Here is a 19,899-nt window from a genome sequence, read left to right on the forward strand (position 1 = left end):
AGGGAACACCAGACAAAACGAAAAAAGGCTTCACTCACTGGCAGAAAGTGACAGAAGGGGACAGGCAAATATTCCTGGAGAGGGAGTTCCATAGTTTTGGTGCCTTTTCTCAGAGCCAAGCTACAAGAGACAAATTACACAAGAAGGAGCACGTGAAGGGGGTCGCAATGTTAGCTGGGAAGCTGAGTTTTAAAAGAAACCAGAAGGCTTTGTCAATTTCTCCTCTCCACAGAGCCTGGGTGATCCCAGCTCAGAGGGTTTGTTAATTTCCTCTTTGCCTCCAGAAGGCTAGGTCAGTTTCACCTTCCTTTCTAAGAGGCAAAGAGGAAATTAACAAACCCTCTGAGCTGGGATCTCCCAGGCTCTGTAGAGAGGAGAAATTGACAAAGCCTTCCAATCTCTTTTAAAACTCAGCTTCCCTGCTAACATTGCAACTCCCTTCACGTGCTCCTCCTCGTGTAATTCGTCTCTTGTAGCTTAGCTCTTAGACTACCATCTACCTAATCGCAGAAGGTTGGAGCAACCAAAGCAGGGCCTTGCAAGATGACCTTAGTAGGTTTGTATGGGAGTAGGCATTCCTTCTGGTACACTAGTACCAAGCCATATAGGGCTATAAAGGTTGAATCGGGCCCAGAAACAAATTGGGGGCCAGTGCAGATGGTCCAAGACCCACCATCTACTTCAGTCAACAATTTGGCTGCAGCATTCTCTATGAACTTGTCTCCTCCAACAGAGTAAGGGTCCTTGCATTGAAAAAAGCTCCATCATTGTTGGAATATGTAAACTTGGGCTCCCATTTGTTTGCAATTTGTCACAGGTGATATTTCAAGCAAATCTGTAGCTACATGGTTGATAGCTTGGATCAGGACATAGGCAGGGAGCCAGTATTCACTCCTGGCATATTGTCAGAACTTAACTGGGCTGCTGGGAAGTATAGTTTTTGCAGCCTTCTGATTCAGTTTAGAAGGCAGTAAAAACTACAGTTTCCATCGAAGCCAACAGCTATTCATACTGGCAAAGACTAATTAACAGAGATAACTTCCATACAAGATTACCTCCCCCCAAATGATTGTGGTTAGGGACAAAATGGCAGGGCAGCTGAACCGGTGTATTCACGCCGGCGTTTCCGAGACATCCAACCGAACATTTATGAATGTTCATGAAACATCTTTTAGTATTTAACAAGGATGCTTGCAAAAAAAGTGAGAATTTGGGAAGTGTCTGTCCCTCGCTCTTTGATATATTTTGATTGTGATCAAGACTGGGCGGTATAGGAAGTCTATGCTCACATTTTTTTTAGCCACATAAAATAATTTTTCCGTATATGTTTTGCAGTAAACTTGCTGGACACATCCACAATCGTTGGGGACTGGGGCTGGCTCACCTATCCTTCGCACGGGGTAAGTAAAAGGAGATTGTTGGCAGTGGAGCCAGGAGGCGGAAGCAAGTCTTCATTTTCTATGTTTCTTGCAGAGATTGTTTGCATGTTTTCTGCATTTATATGCTGCCTTTCTGCCAAGGGACTCAAGGCTATTTTCAATTGAGGTTAAGGCAATAAAACAAAGAGAAGAACAGAGATTCTTCCCATCCTGTGGTCAGTGGTCTGTTGGGGAATTGGTGGCATGAGCTCTCTTCCTGCTTAGGATTCATAAGGAAGGTGGCACAGCTGGCTTTCTTCAGATAGTTGGAAGTAGTTGGCAATCTCTTCAGAAGCTTGGTGGCATGGGCTTCTTATCCCACAGGCTAAGCAGCCCCAGGAAAACTTGCCTCAGGTACATTTTTTCAGAAAATTGAATTCCCTGTCTTGAGCATCCCTGTTTTCAGTATCCACTAGCTAGCTTCTGCCTCCCTGTTCTCAATATCCCCCCGGTTAACTTCTGTACCCCCAACATTCCAGAGCAAGCTTCTGCACTTCCATTCTGAACATCCTTGGGTCAGTCACAGCTTCTAGCTCTCTCAGCCCCACCCACCTCACAGGGTGTTTTGTTGTGGGGATAATAATGGCATACTTTGTAGACCGCTCTCAGTGAGTGTTAAATCATCCTGAAGGGCGGTATATAAATCGAATGTTATTATTATATATTATTATTTCCCCCCAGCAAGCTTCTACATCCCCATTCTTAATAGAGCCAGTTTGGTGTAGTGGTTAAGAGCACGGGACTCTAATCTGGAGAGCCGGGTTTGATACCCCACTCCTCCACTTGAAGCCAGCTGGGTGACCTTGGGCGAGTCACAGTTCTCTGGAGCTCTCTCAGCCCCACCCACCTCACAGAGTGATTGTTGTGGGGTAATAATAACATACTTTGTAAACCCCTCTGAGTGGGCATTAAGTTGTCCTGAAGGGCGGTATATAAATCGAATGTTGTTGTTGTTGTTGTTGTTGTTATTATTATTAATATCCCCCAGCTAGCTTCTGCACCCCCAACATCCCCCAGCTAGCTTCTGCACTCCATTCTCAATATCCCCCAGCTAGCTTTTGCAGTCCCATTCTCAATATGCCCCAGCCCATTCTCAATATGCCCCAGCTAGCTTCTGCAGCCTCATTCTTAACATCCCTCAGCTAGCTTCTACATCTTCATTCTCTGTATCTCCCAGATATAGATTCTGCTTCCCAATTCTTAACATCCCCAGCTCACTTGCATGGCCCTATTCTCAATATCTCCCCTCTTGCTTGATAGCACATCCTCATTTGTTATCTATAGTTCAGCTAACTTTTACAAGAATTTGGACATCTGGCCTTTATAATATTTTTCCTGACGCAATGCAAAATGGAAGCAATAGAGGCAGGCAGGGTAGACCTATCCATGTGCGAAGTGATTTCTCTTTGCAGTCTTCCATGTAAATTTCTCCCCCTTTCTTCTTTCCCCCACGTGGGCCAACACTCATATCTATTATTTGCATCTTTATCCCTTTATAATCTGCTTTTTTTAAAAAAAGAAATCTTGTGTTGACTTTAATTTAAAATGTTAGCCAAGTTCCTGAATACAGATGTAATCAAACTGCTTGCCTGCCGCATTAATTATGATGTCCTCATTTTCATCTTGCTAGGGGACTTTATCTCAATGACATGGGATGAGAGAAGAATGTTTCATAGAAACCATTTCGCAGCTGGATACAGAGAGACACTGGGACACGCTGGGATGTATCAAACCTGCCCCTTTAATTTTCGTGGAGATTTGGGCTTCTTTTTTTATTCCATGAGTACAGATATTGGCAAAAATCTGAGGAGTGTTTCAAATATACTTAATTTAAGCTTGTAAATAGGACATTCATCTGACCATGTGTCCCAAACCAGGTGCCGCTTCTTGCTTTCAATAGGATGGAAATTTTAATCTCCTCCAAAATTGGTATGCTGCCCATAGCCTTTATGGACATCCAAACATGGAAACTGTTCTTTTCTATCAATGAGATGCACATCTGGAGATATGCGCCTTCTTTCTTAACATGTACGCCAGCAAGCTTGCACAATCCCTTCAATGCAGATCTAATCTAGTTTGTGCATCCTCATTTTTAACACAGACCTCAGCTAGCTTGCCCATTCTTATCCTTAACACAGTCTGCAGCCAGCTTGCACAGCTCCGTTCCTAACACAGACTCCAGATAACTAGTGCAATCCCTTCCTTAATACAGATCTCCTCCAGCTTGCTCATCCCCATCCCGAAGACAGGCCCCCGCCAGCTTGCGCGTTGTCATCCTTAGCAGTGTTCTCAGCTTGCTTGTGCATCCCCATTCTTAACAGAGACCCTAGCTAGCTTGTCTGTCACATGCTTCCGCATACACGGACATGGAGGTGTCACACACAACACACTTATGCCCCTCTTTGCTTCAAAATCAATACAGGGTAAGTCCTTGCAGAATAAATGGATATAGCTCACAGCCAGTTTGGCGGGAGTCGCCTTTCAACCCATGGAGGGATTCTCAACACTCTTGTCCGAAAACAGATTGCAGGAATACCCTTGTGTGCGTGAGATGGGAGGCATCCTCCCCCCCCCTCCTGCCAAACTATCAGAGCTGCTCTGGCTGACTCCGTGCCTGTAATGAAAAGCAGGTTATCCCTGGAATGCGAAACAAGGTCTGTGTCAAGTCAGAGCAGAGCTGGAGATTCTCTTAATGGGCTTGAAATATATCTGCTCGGATTTGCTTTCCCGCTCTGCACTTTGCACCACCGCTTTGACGGACAGGCGCCAATGCTCCCCGTAGCGGGTGTGGACACAAACCAGGGAGAAGAAGTTGATTGATTGACTTACATTGTTTCTGTCCCACTTTTCCCCTGTTCACCCAAGGCTGCTAAAAGGCACCCCCCTAGACTTTCTCCCAAAGGCAAAGTGGGAAGAGTGGTTTGGATCCAACCGGTTTTTCAATACGAGGGAGTTGCATTTGACCACCAAAGCGGCTGTGCTGGAGATCATGGGACTAGCATGGATAATAATAATAATAATTAATTATATTTATATCCCGCCCTCCCCGCAAGTCGTGTGCGATAGGGGTTATAATAAACATGGGATTGCACTGAAATTAAGCCCCAAAGGGGGTTGGATACAACTCCATGTTTTAATAATAATAACATTTGATTTATGTACCGCCCTTCAACACAACTTAATGCCCACTCAGAGTGGTTTACAAAGTATGCTATTACCCCACAACAATCACTCTGTGAGGTGGGTGGGGCTGAGAGAGCTCTGAGAGAGCTGTGACTAGCCCAAGGTCACCCAGCTGGCTTCAAGCGGAGGAGTGGGGAATGAAACCCCACTCTCCAGATTAGAGTCCCATGCTCTTAACCACTATACCAAACTGGCTCTGAGGGCTAGTTCTCAGATAATAGAGACTGTCCCTAATAAGGCCAATGAGGATGAGCACCTGGTTATATTAACCCTTTTCTCCTGCTCTACCTTGCAGTGGGACTCTATCAATGAAGTGGACGAATTTTTCAACCCCATTCACACGTACCAGGTCTGCAACGTCATGTCCCCCAACCAGAACAACTGGCTGAGGACTAGTTGGGTGCAGCGGCATGGGGCTCATCGGGTTTACGCCGAGATCCGGTTCACTCTCCGGGACTGCAACAGCATGCCTGGCGTGCTGGGAACATGCAAGGAGACCTTCAACCTCTACTACCTGCAGTCAGACCGCGACCTGGGCAGCACTACCCGTGAGAGCCAGTTTGTGAAAATTGACACCATTGCAGCCGACGAGAGCTTCACCAACGTGGACTTGGGGGTCCGGCGGCTGAAGCTCAACACGGAGGTGCGTGGCGTGGGGCCGCTCAGCAAACGAGGCTTCTACCTGGCCTTCCAAGACATCGGGGCTTGCATTGCCATCGTCTCCGTCCGTGTGTATTACAAAAAGTGCCCCGCCATGGTGAGGAACTTAGCCTCCTTCTCCCAGGCGGTCACGGGTGCTGACTCGTCGTCCCTGGTGGAGGTGCGGGGTGAATGCGTCAGGCACTCTGAAGAAAGAGACACCCCCAAAATGTACTGCAGTGCTGAAGGGGAGTGGCTGGTTCCTATTGGGAAATGTGTGTGCAGCGCTGGATATGAGGAGCAGAGAGATGCGTGTCTGGGTAAGTGGGTAAGAATTACGATTGTGGGACCCGGAGGGAGGGATGGAGAAACAAGGCATCGAAAAGAGAAATATTGTCGAAGATGCTAAGCCCACATTTCTCTAGAGAGAGACTGCAAGTCTAACACTCTGTCACTGACATTCAGAGTGCTATACTTAAACTCATCAGTTTTAAAGGTCAGCTTACAGTGGGGGGTTCCAGAACTCCTCTTGCATTGGGAAGGGAGCATATTTCATTCCTTGTGTCTCTAGTTCTGGGAGATCTTGGTCGAACTATACCTTAAAGCAGGGGTCATTTCGTAGAAAAAGAGCTGGAGGAACTCATTAGCATAACTCATTAGCATATGCCACGCCCTTTGATATCGCCAGAAGTGTGTCATTAGCATAGCTGATTTGCATATACCACACCCCCTGACATCACCTATTCTGGCTGTTTTGGACCCAATCCTGGCCATTCAGGGCCGAAATTGGGCCCAAAATGGCAAAAAGGGGCTGAAAATGACCAAAAAGGGGGCCAAAATGGTCAGGATCAGGCCGCTGCTGAGGGGGAGAGTGATCCACCACCCGTCAGAGGCCCGATCCGGGCTGGTTTGGCCCCAATCCAGGCCCAAACGGGCCCAAATGGCCGAGAGTCAGGTGGGTGGGGCCACCTGACATATAATCTCTTTGAGGAACTGCCAGAACTGCGTTCCTGTGCATTGCTCCTCAAAATGAGCCCTGCCTTAAAGACCAGCACGATTTCCAGAGTATAAGCTTTCGAGAGTCAACACTTCCTTTGTCAGATACAAATAGGCCTGGTTGCATTTCTTTATGGGCCAACGGGTGTCCATTGGAGTTCACTTCTTCCTCCTGTCTTGACTCACAGCTGGCCGAATGGTTTTTATTCCCTTGGTGAACTATGACTTTGGCTGAATCCACACATCCAGGCGTTGCAGTAAACGTTCTCAAAACTTCTGGAAGTATAGGGTCTTTCTAGTGCGATTTCTGACTCATCACACAATGAGTCAGAAATTGCGCTAGAAAGATGCTATACTTCCAGAAGTTTAGCAAACATTTACTGTGACGCCAGGACGTGCTGGGATGTGTGGATTTGCCCTGTCCTTGCCTCCTACAATGCTTGATATAGAAAAAAATTAGAATTCTAGAATAATTTTTCTCTCACTTGGCGTTCAAATGAACAATGTGAACATATGTATGAGTATTACACTCACACACACTTTTGCACACCTTCTAATTAATCCTAACACAATTGCACTGCATAGGAAAACTGTTTATAAGAGAGAGATCATTGTGTTCTTAACAGAGAAAAGAAATTAATCTAATTCAACACCCTCTAAAGCCTCGTGCCTAGATGACCAACTAGTTTGCCTATATGGTCAAGCCAGATCTGATCTTTCCCCATCTCTGACCATGACTGAGCTGGCGGGAATGGAGTTGCTTGATTGAGTTTTATGTTCACATTGCCACCTTGAGTGTTACTGTGCATATGTTAAATATTTAAAACTGGTCAATAAGCCATTCTCGTGAGATTATTTACGATCCGCATTACGATCGAAAACCCCCCACGATAATGGCAATCACGCGATCGGGACCTGGTGGATCGTGCTCGGCCATGGCCAATGATGTAGCGATCGGGGCGGGGGGCTTGATCGGGGCTTGATCGGGGCAATCGTGCTAGGATCGAGGATCCAGACACTTAGGCGCCAGCAATCTATTCCCCTGGCCACGGAGCCAGGGGAATGCCTGAGCTGTGTTTGCCCTCCTTCTGTCACCCTGGAAACCCACATGGAAGCCCAGCTTTCCTTGATCAGCAGGGCTTCCTTCCAACCATGGAGCAGCAAAGCAGTCACCAGCTGGAGAAGACACCCAAGGGAGGGAGGGGGAAAGGGGTGTTCTGTAGCCATGGGCACTCCAATCTCATCCCTGCAAACCCTGATAGGCAGCTCTGACGATCAAACACAGGCCAGACCCCCCCCCACCCCCTGAGGGGAGGCAGCTCGCCGCCGTCTCCACATGCCCACCGGGCCCGGCAGCCGCCGCCAACACCCACCTTCCCACATAGCTGGAAATAGCAGCGTGCCCCGCTTTGGCATCCATGATCCACGATCCACGGCTCAGGAATGGATCGGTGTGGATTGTTTATTGGGGATCGTCGCCGGCGCCGATCCATGATCAGCTGGATTGTTAATTTATTTTGGATCGTGCCCATCTCTAATCCCAAGTTTACACTTAATTGCAGCTGGAACATTTAGCCCTGACTTTCTTTAAAACAGCATGCTACTGTCTCATGTACATGCGCTTCCCTGAACTGGAATGGCGTCGCCTTCTTTCAGATCTATGATAAAAACAAAACAGAATGATTCCCAATTGTCAGAAGACCTTCTCCAAACTCTGGAGAATTTCTCATTCAAAGAAATAGACATTCCTAACTATCAGAAAACCTTCTCCAAATTCGAATGGGTTTCTCCTTCAAAAAGACAGACGTTCCTCAATGGCTGCTTCCACACACATTGGATAATCCACTTTCAATACTCTTTAGTGAACATTTGGAACTGCTTTTCAACGTGTGGAACAAAAAATCCACTTCAAAAGGATTGTGAAAGTGCATTGAAAGTGCATTATTCAAAGTATGTGGAAATGGCCATTATCAGGGGACCTCCTCCAAATGTGTAGCAATAGTAGAGTTTATTGTCTATGGCCAAAGGCTGTTACAATCCAAACGCATAAAATGATCTGACATAAATAAGTGAATCCTATATACAAGTATTGACAATTAATTATTTATACAAGTATCAACAATTAAAATGATCTAACCGGGAAATGCTGATCAAATAAAAGCATTACTTTCTCTGGATACCTCTGTAGCCTGAATTTTTTGGGCTGCTAAAGCAAAAAGTGGCACTCTATAAGAAACAAATAGATCAGTGTCTGAGAGGCTCCAGGCGTGTATTCCATTTAAAAACAGAGATCCCCATCTACCAGGAGATCTTCTTCTAACTCTGAGGGCCAAGCTAGACGTGACGAGTTACACTTGAATGGCAAGTGAACAGGCTCACGTGTATTCCTCCCTGTTCACTTGCGCTCCACTTGCACTCCACTCGATCACATGTGGAGTGCAAGTGCAATTCGTCACTTCTAGCTTGACCCTCTGCTTCCACTCATGAAACATTCACTGACCCGGACTATAATCTGTCTTGTCTTCCTTTTCGTTCTGATTAATGGGAGTGTGTATACAATGATGGAATAATTGGATATATATTTTTTCATTGACTGTATTTATTATATTTACTAGGAGCACCTTGCACTGTTAGGACTTTCCATTAAAACTGTTTACATATATTGTATTTATTGGTTGCAAAATTATGATTTCAGTAGGGAGAAGTTTTCTTTCCTGGTACAGAGATATCTCCCCAGGTTACCGCCTGTACAGTTAGGGCCTTCTCGTTCTTGAGGGCAGCCTGGCCCTGGGCCTGGCCCTTCCAGTGGCTTTGGCGCTCGTTCACGTACAGAGTGAGAGTCCATTAATGATTTAGATTCTTTCCCCAGACCAAGAAGAGGTTTTTCTAATCATCATAAGTCCCCAGAGCATTCATTCCTTGGCATTCTACCAACGGCATGCACAGCGGCTCTCTGCGTCTGGCTCCCATCCAGGCCTGTCCTCGGCTTTGGCCACTTCTGTGCTCCATCCACAGGCTGTTTTCTGTAATCCTGCCTTTCCTTTGACAGGAAGTTTTGACAGTAAAGAAAACAAAAGAAAAGTCAATAAGAAAGGAGAACATTATCTTCTTAATCCATCACCTTCTAATGTGGCCGCTCCGGCTCAGAGAATGGAGGGAGTTTTTTTCCCCCAGAGAGTCAGCAGGGTCTGGGAAGATGGTTTTGTTTTGCAACTGTATAAACGGTGATAAGGAGACGGCAGCTGTGCGCAAGGCACTGCCATGCGCTAGCCTGGGGCTACATGTATACAGCAGGCGGCTCACTTGGGGTCCCTCGCAGGAGGCTTTGTTTATTTTCTGTTTCTTCACAAAAGCTATTTAGAAGAGCCGAGCTGTGAGCTGACAAACAAGAGTAGGGGGCTTTGTCTAGATTGGGGGGGGCAGAATGTGAACCAGCGGACTTGACAGCATTAAACCCAAGGTGATAGTCACCAAAGTCAGGGAAGAAAAAGACATCTCTGCATCAGGTTGTTCTCTGCCCTAGGATGTGCAGCATAAGTTGCATTTAGGCAGACACAGGTGCTTCTAGCTATTGACATATATTTATCCCACTTTCCTCCCAAGGATCTCAGGACAGAGTACATATTTCTTCACACATTTAATCCTCACAGCAACCCTGCGAGGTGGTTTCAGTGGAGAGAGAGTGTCTACCCTGAGGTCACCCATGGAGTTCCACAGCAGCTTGGAGATTTGAACCCAGGTCTTAGTCTGACATTCTAACCCATATACTCCACCGGTTTTGACAGTAAAGATTTCACCCTCTTTGTCCCTTTAATGCTCTGGAATTTATCTTTTTTTCTGCAACCCAGTCTCTTTAAGTGTGGTTTAAACAGGAATTTCTAACCTTCCTTCTCTGATTTCTAAAATTCAGTTCCTTCATTCTACATGCATGTTTTGTATGCACACGAATATACACATAAAGCATGGTGGAAAAGCACAGTGGTGCTACGTAGGATTGCCTCAAGGGTCTTTTTGTGTGGTGTTTCATAGCTGTGCACATTTACTCCTGCGTGCTGGTAAAACATTACAAAAAAAAAGAGATACACAGTGTGATAGCGATTCATTATGAAGGACCCGGGTTCAAATCTGCACTCTGCCAAAAAGTTCTATGGGTGACCTTGGGCTAGTCACTTTCTTTCAGCCTAATCTACTTTACAGGGTTGTTATGGGGATAAAACAGGGAAGAACCATGCATTCTCTGAACTCCTTGGCAGGTAGATGTACAGTCAAAGTAAGAAACTGAGTGGAGGAAATTGAGTCATTTCTCATAGGAAGGGAGGGAAAGCATTGTAGGATTTGGGGGGACTGAATGTCACCCACTGGGGCCATTCTGTATGTGATCCCAAGCAATTAGCTATACCTTTCCAAACTACCTTGAGAACTTTTGAAAAGGAAAGACTGAAACCCCAAGGAGGAAATCAAATTGAGATGCCCAGTTGATGAGCCATTGTAAGGTAAAGTTTGAGTCTTGAGTTCAAATCCCTTCTCAGCTATGTATTTGACTGTGGCCAGTCTCCATCAGTCCACCTCCCCTACCTCTCACTGTTGTTGATGAGATAACTTGGGGGTGGGACGTTTCTTCCTTGAACAAAGTGTAGGTTAAAAATTAAATTCGGGAGGGATCCTAAAGGGTTGCCAATCTCCAAGTGGGACCTGGAGTTGTCCTAGAATTACAACTAATCTCTAGACTACAGAAATCAGTTCCCCTAGAGGAAATGGCAACTTTTGAGGTCAGGCTCTATGGTAAACCATAGTATGTAAAGGAAAATGAAGTCCTAGAATGATGACATTCCTGTTGAGGCCCCTCCCTAACCTCGACCCTCTCCAGGCACTGACTCAAAATCCCTAGGATTTTCCCAAGCAAAGTTGGCAACTCTAATCATGTACCAAGTTGTTTGCATGCCCTGTGCACCTGCCAAATACCCTTGCCCCAGATATAATGTTTAGGGTTATCACGTCCCCTTACCCTCCCAGCAGAAGTGAGGGACCCAGCATGTACCTCTTGGAGGTTCTCATGCTCTTTGCTCACACTTGCTTCCAGCATGGTGTGATGTCATCACTTCCAGGAGTGAAGATGTTGCACTGTGCTGGGAGTGCACCCCGGGAGACCTGTTCCTGCTCATTTTTCCGCACCGGCCAGGTGAGTGGTGGTGGGGGGAGGAGGCTGGGAACAGGGGGTCCCTCACCCCCACCGGGGGACCAGCAACCCTAATAACCTTACAGTTGCTCTGCTTGGCGGTGCATAACTTGCTGGCTTCGTTCTTTGGAGAGTTTTGCATTTCACAGGGATTGTGGCCGGAACAGCTTCAAACGGCTCCCAGCTACCATGGTGCGTCTCTGTCACTTATGCTAACCAGGGGACGACCCAGGCACTCTCCGAGGTAGGCCTCCACTGAACCTGGGGGCTGCCCTAGCTGTCCCTCAAAAAACTATAATCTCTTGAAAAGTGGATTGGAGAACTTGAGTGCCTGTTTGAGAGGATCTCTTGGCCCTGGCATGTCACTGCAAGGCACATCCCCAGAGATGAGGGCTTGTCACAGTGTCCCGGGGTTGTCAGCTCAGCTCAGCTCAGCCAGGCCGGCCTATCACAACCGTCTCTGTCGGCCAAGGCCCCCGCCCCCAGCTGATATTCTCTCTGAATAATGAATAGATGTCAAAGAAATGCCTGGAGTCCATCTAATGAATGTCAGTTTTTCTAACAGGCAAGATTGATTCTGGGCTGGCACGGAAGACGTGACTTGGACTTAGATCTATGGAGTGGTCTCTATCTGACAAAAGCCATTTCCACAATCCATTTGTTACCCAGTTTTAGTGTCAATAGGGCATGGTGATAGAACTATCCGCGCCAAGTTCACAGCAGGCACCACCACTCACAGCTGGCCTGTAGTCTAGCAACTGGCAGGCGGGTGGGTGGGAATCCCAGGAGAAAAATTAAAAAGAAAACTATGGTCCTGTTTATTTACAGGGAATTCTTATCACAGAGTTCCGGCAATTCGTCGAGCTACCCAGAAACCATCTGACTTTACCATATAGCATTTCCTAGAGCTACCCTTTGTTACTTCCAGGTAGCTCTAGGAATTGCCAGAACTCTATGGTAAGAACTTCCTGTAAGTAGATGAGGCCTTGTTTCCCCTTTTCTGGGGGCAGGGGATCCCCAGAAAATCCCCAACAGGGGGGTTGGTAACCCTACCTTAGCCATAGGAGTATTGAGGGGAAGGACATGGGAGCATGTGATGTGGGCAACATTGCTGATGTCACTACATCACTTTTGGCTTTAGGAATCACTGCAACTCTATGGTAAAACTCTGGTTTTTACCATAGAATTTCTGGCAATTGATGTGTCAGCATGTAGGCTAGAGCCTTTATTTTTCTCCCACCATCGCTTGGAGTGCAGTGGGCAACAGAGCCAATCATTGGGAAACTGCCTGCCGTAAGTAGGCTCATGGTAAGTCTAACTAATAACCATATTTTCAAGTCCAGTAGCACCTTAGAGACCAACTAGATTTCCAAGGTATGCACTTTCAAGAGTCTGACGAAGAGAACTTTGACTCTCCAAAGGTCACACCCTGGAAATCTAGTTGGTCTCTAAAGTGCTATTGGACCCAAATCTTGCTAGTCATCATATTATTTTATTTTTTTCAAAATGTTAATGCTGTGAGCAGCCCAGAAGACAGATCATACAGGACCAATGAATTTCCCCAAATCAAACCAGACACCCTGATTTTGGAGTTCTGAGTGATCTAATCTTGTTGCCAAATGAAACTGATGAATTAGAGAAATCTTCAGTTCAAGTATGGCTTTTCTTCTTCCCCAGGGCTGCCGCTCTGAAGGTTCAGACAGATCAACACTGCAAAAAAGCAGGCTTAAAGTGATTCTTTGTGTGATTGCATCAAGGATTTTTTTGTGTACGCATATGCAGGAACACATAGATGCATCAGCCAAGCTCAGCTTAGAAATAATCACGATACAGCTGTTTGGTACAATCACATCCACATTGCTTTTTTGCAGTGTTTTATCATTGTACACATACTTCAGCAAGATGGTGGGGTCGTATTTGAAGAGTTCCAGGAGGCCATTTTCACTCCGGCTCCTGAGCCAAGCTGCTTTGAACAAAGCTTTTACATCCCCAAACTGCTTTCAAATGCACAATGCACCCCCTGAGTCCAAGCTGGACCCAGCAGAGTGGCTCTTCCTTAGCGATCATTTCCTTGACAGACAGGTCTGTCTATCATTTCAGCCAGCCCACCAGCTTATTAACAGATGTTCTCCTGTCCCCCGAGCTACGAGGAGGGGGACAAATGGACCAAGTTGCAGATGGCTCAGTTAGGCCCTCCCATCCTATTTTCTGCTTCCCAAGCAAGCCTGTCAGCTCCTGAGACAGGCCGCAGCAGGAGGTGGCTGGATGAAAAGACGCATTAGAGGACTAGATGGGGAATGGGGTGGGAGCATGGGAAGGTGCAATGCACAGGCAGAGAAATAGTAAGAGATGTCAGAAGAGGCTCATTTGATAGCAGACCCAGATACAGGAATGTCCAGTATAGTACTGAATTCCCCTCTAAATGGAAGAAAGCACAGAGGTTCCTGAAGCTCAGACAGAATTAAGCCTTATTTAGAAATCACAATGTGCCCATGACAAGCTTTAGATCATAAACCCTCACCTGCCTTCTCTGTGATATCTTTATGTTTGTCTGCTCCTTTACAACACTAACACCCATGTGCACATTGATAATACACTGCAAAAAAATAAAAGAAAAAGAAATGTTGATGTGCTTGCACGCATGATTGCAGCGACATCTTTTGTGCAATCTTTTCTTGATGAGCCCTATAATTTTGCACATTAGTGCAAAAGTACACGAATCGAATCGAATCGAATCGAATCGAATCGAATCGAATCGAATCGAATCGAATCGAATCGAATCGAATCGAATCGAATCGAATCTAATCGAATCGAATCGAATCTAATCTAATCTAATCTAATCTAATCTAATCTAATCTAATCTAATCTAATCTAATCTAATCTAATCTAATCTAATCTAATCGCATCAAAAAAATTTTTTTGCAGCGTTGAATCAATGGGTGTGTGCAATTGCAGCAAACTACATATCTGGAGCAGTTCTCTGTATAAAATTCAGATTTTTTTTTAAATGAGACAATGGAGGAGTCCTAATGCATCAGTTGAACTCTGGCAAAAAGTTGATGTAATTTGGGACTCCAAAATCCAGAGGGAAATTCAGGCAGGGAAGATTTGGTGGACCATCCTTCTATCCTATATCAAGCTGTTGGGTTTTTTGTTTTTGGCAAAGAGCATCAGGAAGTTCATGGCTTTTGGTGCGCACAGCTCCCCACATGCAAAGAGAAAGAATTTGATCAGCAACACATGCTCTTCATTCACTGTGCGCCCCTTGCCTTCACCTTTTGTCCCATTTCATATCGCATCGATTTATTCACACATGTGCCTCTGGGGGGCATAAAAATCAGAGTTGTTATTTATGAAAAGGGTTCAAAATTATCAAAATGAATCCCTAGTCCCAGTTTGATGTAGTGGTTAAGAGCGCGGGACTCTAATCTGGAGAACTGGGTTTGATTCCTCCCCTTGAAGCCAGCTGGGTGACCTTGGGTCAGTCACAGGCTCTATCAGAGCTCTCTCAATCCACCCACCTCACAGGGTGATTGTTGTGAGGATAAGAATTACATACTTTGTAAACCACTCGTAGTGGGTGTTAAGTCATCCTGAAGGGTGGTATATAAATCAAATGTTATTGTTGTTGTTACCTAGCCCATGAATCACACAGGGTGCCAATGGCCCCATCACCTTCTCTCTCAGCCTCCCTTTCCTCCCGGGGTAGTCTGTGAAGATGAAACGGCATCACCCTACGCATGTCAGCTACCCAGACCTCCTTGGAGAGACTATGAATGATCAACACAATTAATAAACGAATAAGAAGTTTTTCTGTATGGAACAAAGTAGATTTTTTTTAACAGCAACAACTCTTGTCGGAGGCGTCCAGCAGGGCTGTGGGATCAGAACTGAAGCTGCCTTATACTGAATCAGGCTGTTCGTCCATCAAAGTCAGTATTGTCAAACTGGCAGCAGCTCTCCAGGGTCTCAGGCAGACGTCTTGCACATCACCTATAACCTGATCCTTTCAACGAGAGACGCCGGCGAGTGGACCTGGTCCCTTCTGCATGCAAGCCAGAGGCTCTTCCTCATTCACAGCCCTTCCTTTGGGCAGAGAAATCCCATTTCAGATTTGAACAGCCCAGACACCTGCCAAGCCGGGAGGAATGTTTTAGAGTCAGTGGCGGAGGCGTCCCCCAACTTACATCTCTCCTTTTTCCTTTTCCTTTAGCCTGTCAACTGGGATTTTACAAGTCCTCCCCTGGGGATCAGCTGTGTGCTAAGTGCCCTTTCCACAGTTTTTCTGACAGCCAGGCTGCGCAGGTGTGCCGCTGTGAGAGTGGTTTTTACCGAGCTCCTCAAGACCCTCCTTCAGCACCTTGTTCACGTACGTAATCCTCCCTGCTCAGTCCCTCTGTTGCGTGTGCCACACCAAGCCTCGCCATGCCATCCTCAGAAAATCCCAACGGAGTTTACTCCCAGGAAAGTGTCCTTAAGGTTGCAGCCTAGCTTAAGCAAGCAAGGCAGAAGTGGAAGGTTTCAGGATCTTGGTCTGAAGCATCACATGGGGACAAAGCAGTGTAGAAGTCAGTGGCAAACACACATATGCACATGAAGCTGATGGGTGAACATCGCTGCGCCCAACACAGAGCTGCTCGAATGTTTATAAGCATGCCAGTTGAACACTTTAAAAAGTTTGACATGTGTCCTGTTACACCTTTGCAATTTGCCAAATTAATTCCAATGTTTTAATTTTTCTGTTTTTTCCTCTATAAATTTCTTACGTAGTAGATTTCTCTAACACACCCTTCCTGGAAGCTTGTGGGAGTAGACCCAGCTTCCCCATTTTATTTATACGACAATGCTGGGAGGTAGATTAGGTTGAGACATAGGTGACTGCCCCCAGAGTCACCTAGAAACTTTACGGGTTGACTCAGCCTTCCATCCTTCTGAGGTCAGTAAAATGAGTACCCAGTTTCCTGGGGGTAAAGTATAGATGACTGGGGAAGGCAATGGCAAACCGCCCCCTAAAAAGTCTGCCAAGAATACGTCGTGATGTGATGTCCCCCCATGGGTCAGTAATGACTCGGTGCTTGCACAGGGGACTACTTTTACCTTTTTTTTACAGGACTGAATGCAGATCGTTCATACCCTAGTCTGATACACTAATCATTCCACAACACTGTCCTCCAATTTTATGAGCAAAGAATATTTTCATTTTTTTTCCTGACCTCCATAGGCACACTAGGCGGTGTTTCAAAAACCACGTTTGCATTTGTTTTGTTATTTTATTTATGATTTTTTTTTATAATCATAATTGTTGGTACAAGAAATTAAACCATTATTCATTCAGTTCCAGTCTGTTAAACCACGTTTGCTTCTTGCAGTGCAATTGTGTGAATAGTTACTCTAGTCTAAGCCCATTGAAGTCAATGGATTTATACTGGAGTAACTTACCATAGGATTGCACTGTTAGCAACCTTAAATTAATTTATGTTGTATCCCAGTGTTTCCTGAAGGATTTTAGGGCAGAAGACACACACAATTTTGGGGACAAATTCCAGAAGCATTCTTGCGCATCATTGGTGCTAGGATTTCCCTCTTTCCTTCTATTTTTTAAAATGTGTGTGTGTGTGTGTGTGTGTGTGTGTGACTTCTACTGAGTCAGACCATTGTTCTTTCAAAGCCAGTGTTGTCTGCTCTGATTGCCAGCAGTTCTCCAGGGTCTTAAGCAAGAGATATTTCATATCATTTGATCTTTTAAACTGGGGACTTAACTGTGCAATCCTAAAACGAGTTACTCCAGTCTAAGACCATTAATTTCAATGGGCTTAGACGGGAGTAACTCAGTTTAGGATTGTCCTGTAAACTTGGAACCTCTTGCGCAGCAGCAGCGCCAGGGTTTTTGGTGCCTGCAGCCGGCCGGCAGACCAGGTGCCCCTGCGTGCGCACACATGCACCGGCCTGTGTGATGACGTTATGTGTGACATCATCACGGGAGCATGCGCGCCGCCAGCCCGATTGCTGCGGCGGGTGGCTGGGACGGTGCGCGGGTGGCCTCCGAGCTCTCCCGCTCAGTTGCTCTGTGCTGCCGCAGGCGCCTTCCCATGGCTGCTGCACCCAGCCGGGGTGTGTGTGCTGGATACTGGCAATAATGGCTATACCCGTAATCACTACGCGAAATACACAAGGAGGGAAAACCACACGGGTAACTAACAAAACTTACGGTTCACACCAATTACTTAATCAAGTGAAAAATTCTTTAAAGTGCAAGTGCAAGTGCTACTATGACCATTCAATAAATACTTTAAATACTTACAGTTCATTCACATACAACTATATCAACAACACTTATTATACGATACATTGAACTCTACAATTACAATAGGTACTACATTGACAGAGTACGTCAGGTACAACCGAAGATCATGAAGACACAACAGTTCTTATAATCGTATTTCTCCAATTTCTCAGACAGTAAATTTCTCCAATTTCTCAGATAGCACTCCTTCAGTATATCATCCTCTTCATTCAGATGAGAATGGATGTGCAGGTAAGGAACAAGCCCTTCCTCACGCTCAATCTGGGGCCGGCTACAAACATCAGATTTCGTGCCCACTTCATCAGGAGCGTGTTTCCTAATAAGGATAGAGGTACATCAACTCCCCGGTTCCATAACATTAATACCTTAAGTTTTACAAAATTCCCCTATTATACTTACACATCACATCAGAGGTACATTTTCATAATACAAATTAGCAAACAGTTGACCCGAAGAAAGGCGGCCGTGCATTCTCTGGCGCGCCCACTAGTCATGTCAATTGCACTCTTATCATGACTGGCTAATTAACTATCTTCCTCGTAAAAGCTACAGACCCCCACTACACCAACCCTCACTGAGGCAATCTGATTTCATAAATAGCAGTTAAGTAATAATTCGTTGTTCAGACCCCTTGGTTTAACGGAGTCGAGCTTAAAGATCCAGTAAGCCTCCCGACGAAGGAGCCAAGATTGGACCCCCTCTCGCTCTCCCCTATTGGCTACTTCCAAAATCATCACCTTAAAGTTATTCTCCTGGTGATTCTGTTCCTTAAAATGTTGAGTGAGTGGTGCCTCTATCACGTTATTGCGAATACGTGAAATATGCTCAAGCACCCTCACTTTGATGGGTCTCAGAGTACAGCCAACATAAATCAAGTCACAAGGGCACTCAAGGGCATATACAACCCCCTTCGTTTGGCAATTTGCGAAGTGGTCAATGATATGTCTGTATCCCTTGATGGAGATCTCCTTGCCTTCATATAGCATCGCACAAATCTGACATTGCCCACATTTAAAGTTCCCCTTTGGTAATCGTTGTGTTTGGCTACCCCTACTGACATCAGCTCTTACTAATATATCTTTGAGGCTTTTAGTCTTGCGAAAACCAACCCTAGGTTTCATTTCGCATCCCGTTATACTTTCCACCAGATTCCAGTGTTGAGAAACTATCTTTCTGATCTGATTTGCTCTTGGTGTGAAGTCTAATGCCCACACTATTCTGTTGTTCTGTTCCTTCGTCTTAGGCTCAAAAAGGGAATTCCTATCCACCCGTCCCGCCCTGTGCCAAGCTTTATGAACCACACTTTCTGGGTAGTTTCTCCTAATGAACTGTTTACATAACAGCCTACCATCTTTTTCAAAATCCGATGTACATGATGAATTACGTTTAATTCTAAGCAACTGCCCAAAAGGGATATTCTCCCTTAAGTGGCGCGGGTGGAAAGATTGAAAATCCAAATAGGAGTTCCTATCTGTCTCCTTACTATAAGTCTTTATTCCAATCTTATTATCCCTCCCTCTGTAAGTAATGACATCCAAATAATTAATTTTCTGTTTGCTGTACTGCCAAGTGAATTTGACATCAGGATCCCTGCTATTAAGCCAGCCACAGAAGTCTTCTACACCTTCAATATCCTCATACACAAAGTAAAGGTCATCTATGAATCGAAAATATTTGACTATATTTATCCCGAATGGGTTAGATGGGTGTAAGATGAATTGATTCTCCCATCTACTCAGTAGGGGTAGCCAAACACAACGATTACCAAAGGGGAACTCTAAATGTGGGCAATGTCAGATTTGTGCGATGCTATATGAAGGCAAGGAGATCTCCATCAAGGGATACAGACATATCATTGACCACTTCGCAAATTGCCAAACGAAGGGGGTTGTATATGCCCTTGAGTGCCCTTGTGACTTGATTTATGTTGGCTGTACTCTGAGACCCATCAAAGTGAGGGTGCTTGAGCATATTTCACGTATTCGCAATAACGTGATAGAGGCACCACTCACTCAACATTTTAAGGAACAGAATCACCAGGAGAATAACTTTAAGGTGATGATTTTGGAAGTAGCCAATAGGGGAGAGCGAGAGGGGGTCCAATCTTGGCTCCTTCGTCGGGAGGCTTACTGGATCTTTAAGCTCGACTCCGTTAAACCAAGGGGTCTGAACAACGAATTATT

The 19,899-nt window shown here is 45.5% G+C and overlaps 1 protein-coding gene across 2 annotated transcripts in view; it reads left to right on the plus strand.

The window, feature by feature from the left end:
- The first annotated feature begins 1,343 nt into the window (after window positions 1-1,343).
- EPHA8 (EPH receptor A8) overlaps window positions 1,344-19,899 on the plus strand; it is a 45,689-nt gene continuing 27,133 nt past the window's right edge. For both annotated transcript variants that reach the window (XM_055001086.1, XM_055001085.1), the window contains exons 1-3: window positions 1,344-1,400; window positions 4,897-5,560; window positions 15,626-15,781. In XM_055001086.1, the coding sequence (XP_054857061.1) occupies window positions 4,963-5,560; window positions 15,626-15,781 (754 nt within the window). In that variant the 5' untranslated portion in view covers window positions 1,344-1,400; window positions 4,897-4,962. The remainder of the gene's footprint in view (window positions 1,401-4,896; window positions 5,561-15,625; window positions 15,782-19,899) is intronic.

This window comes from Eublepharis macularius, chromosome 17, assembly GCF_028583425.1.
Source record: "Eublepharis macularius isolate TG4126 chromosome 17, MPM_Emac_v1.0, whole genome shotgun sequence".
Classification (NCBI taxonomy): Eukaryota; Metazoa; Chordata; class Lepidosauria; order Squamata; family Eublepharidae; genus Eublepharis; species Eublepharis macularius.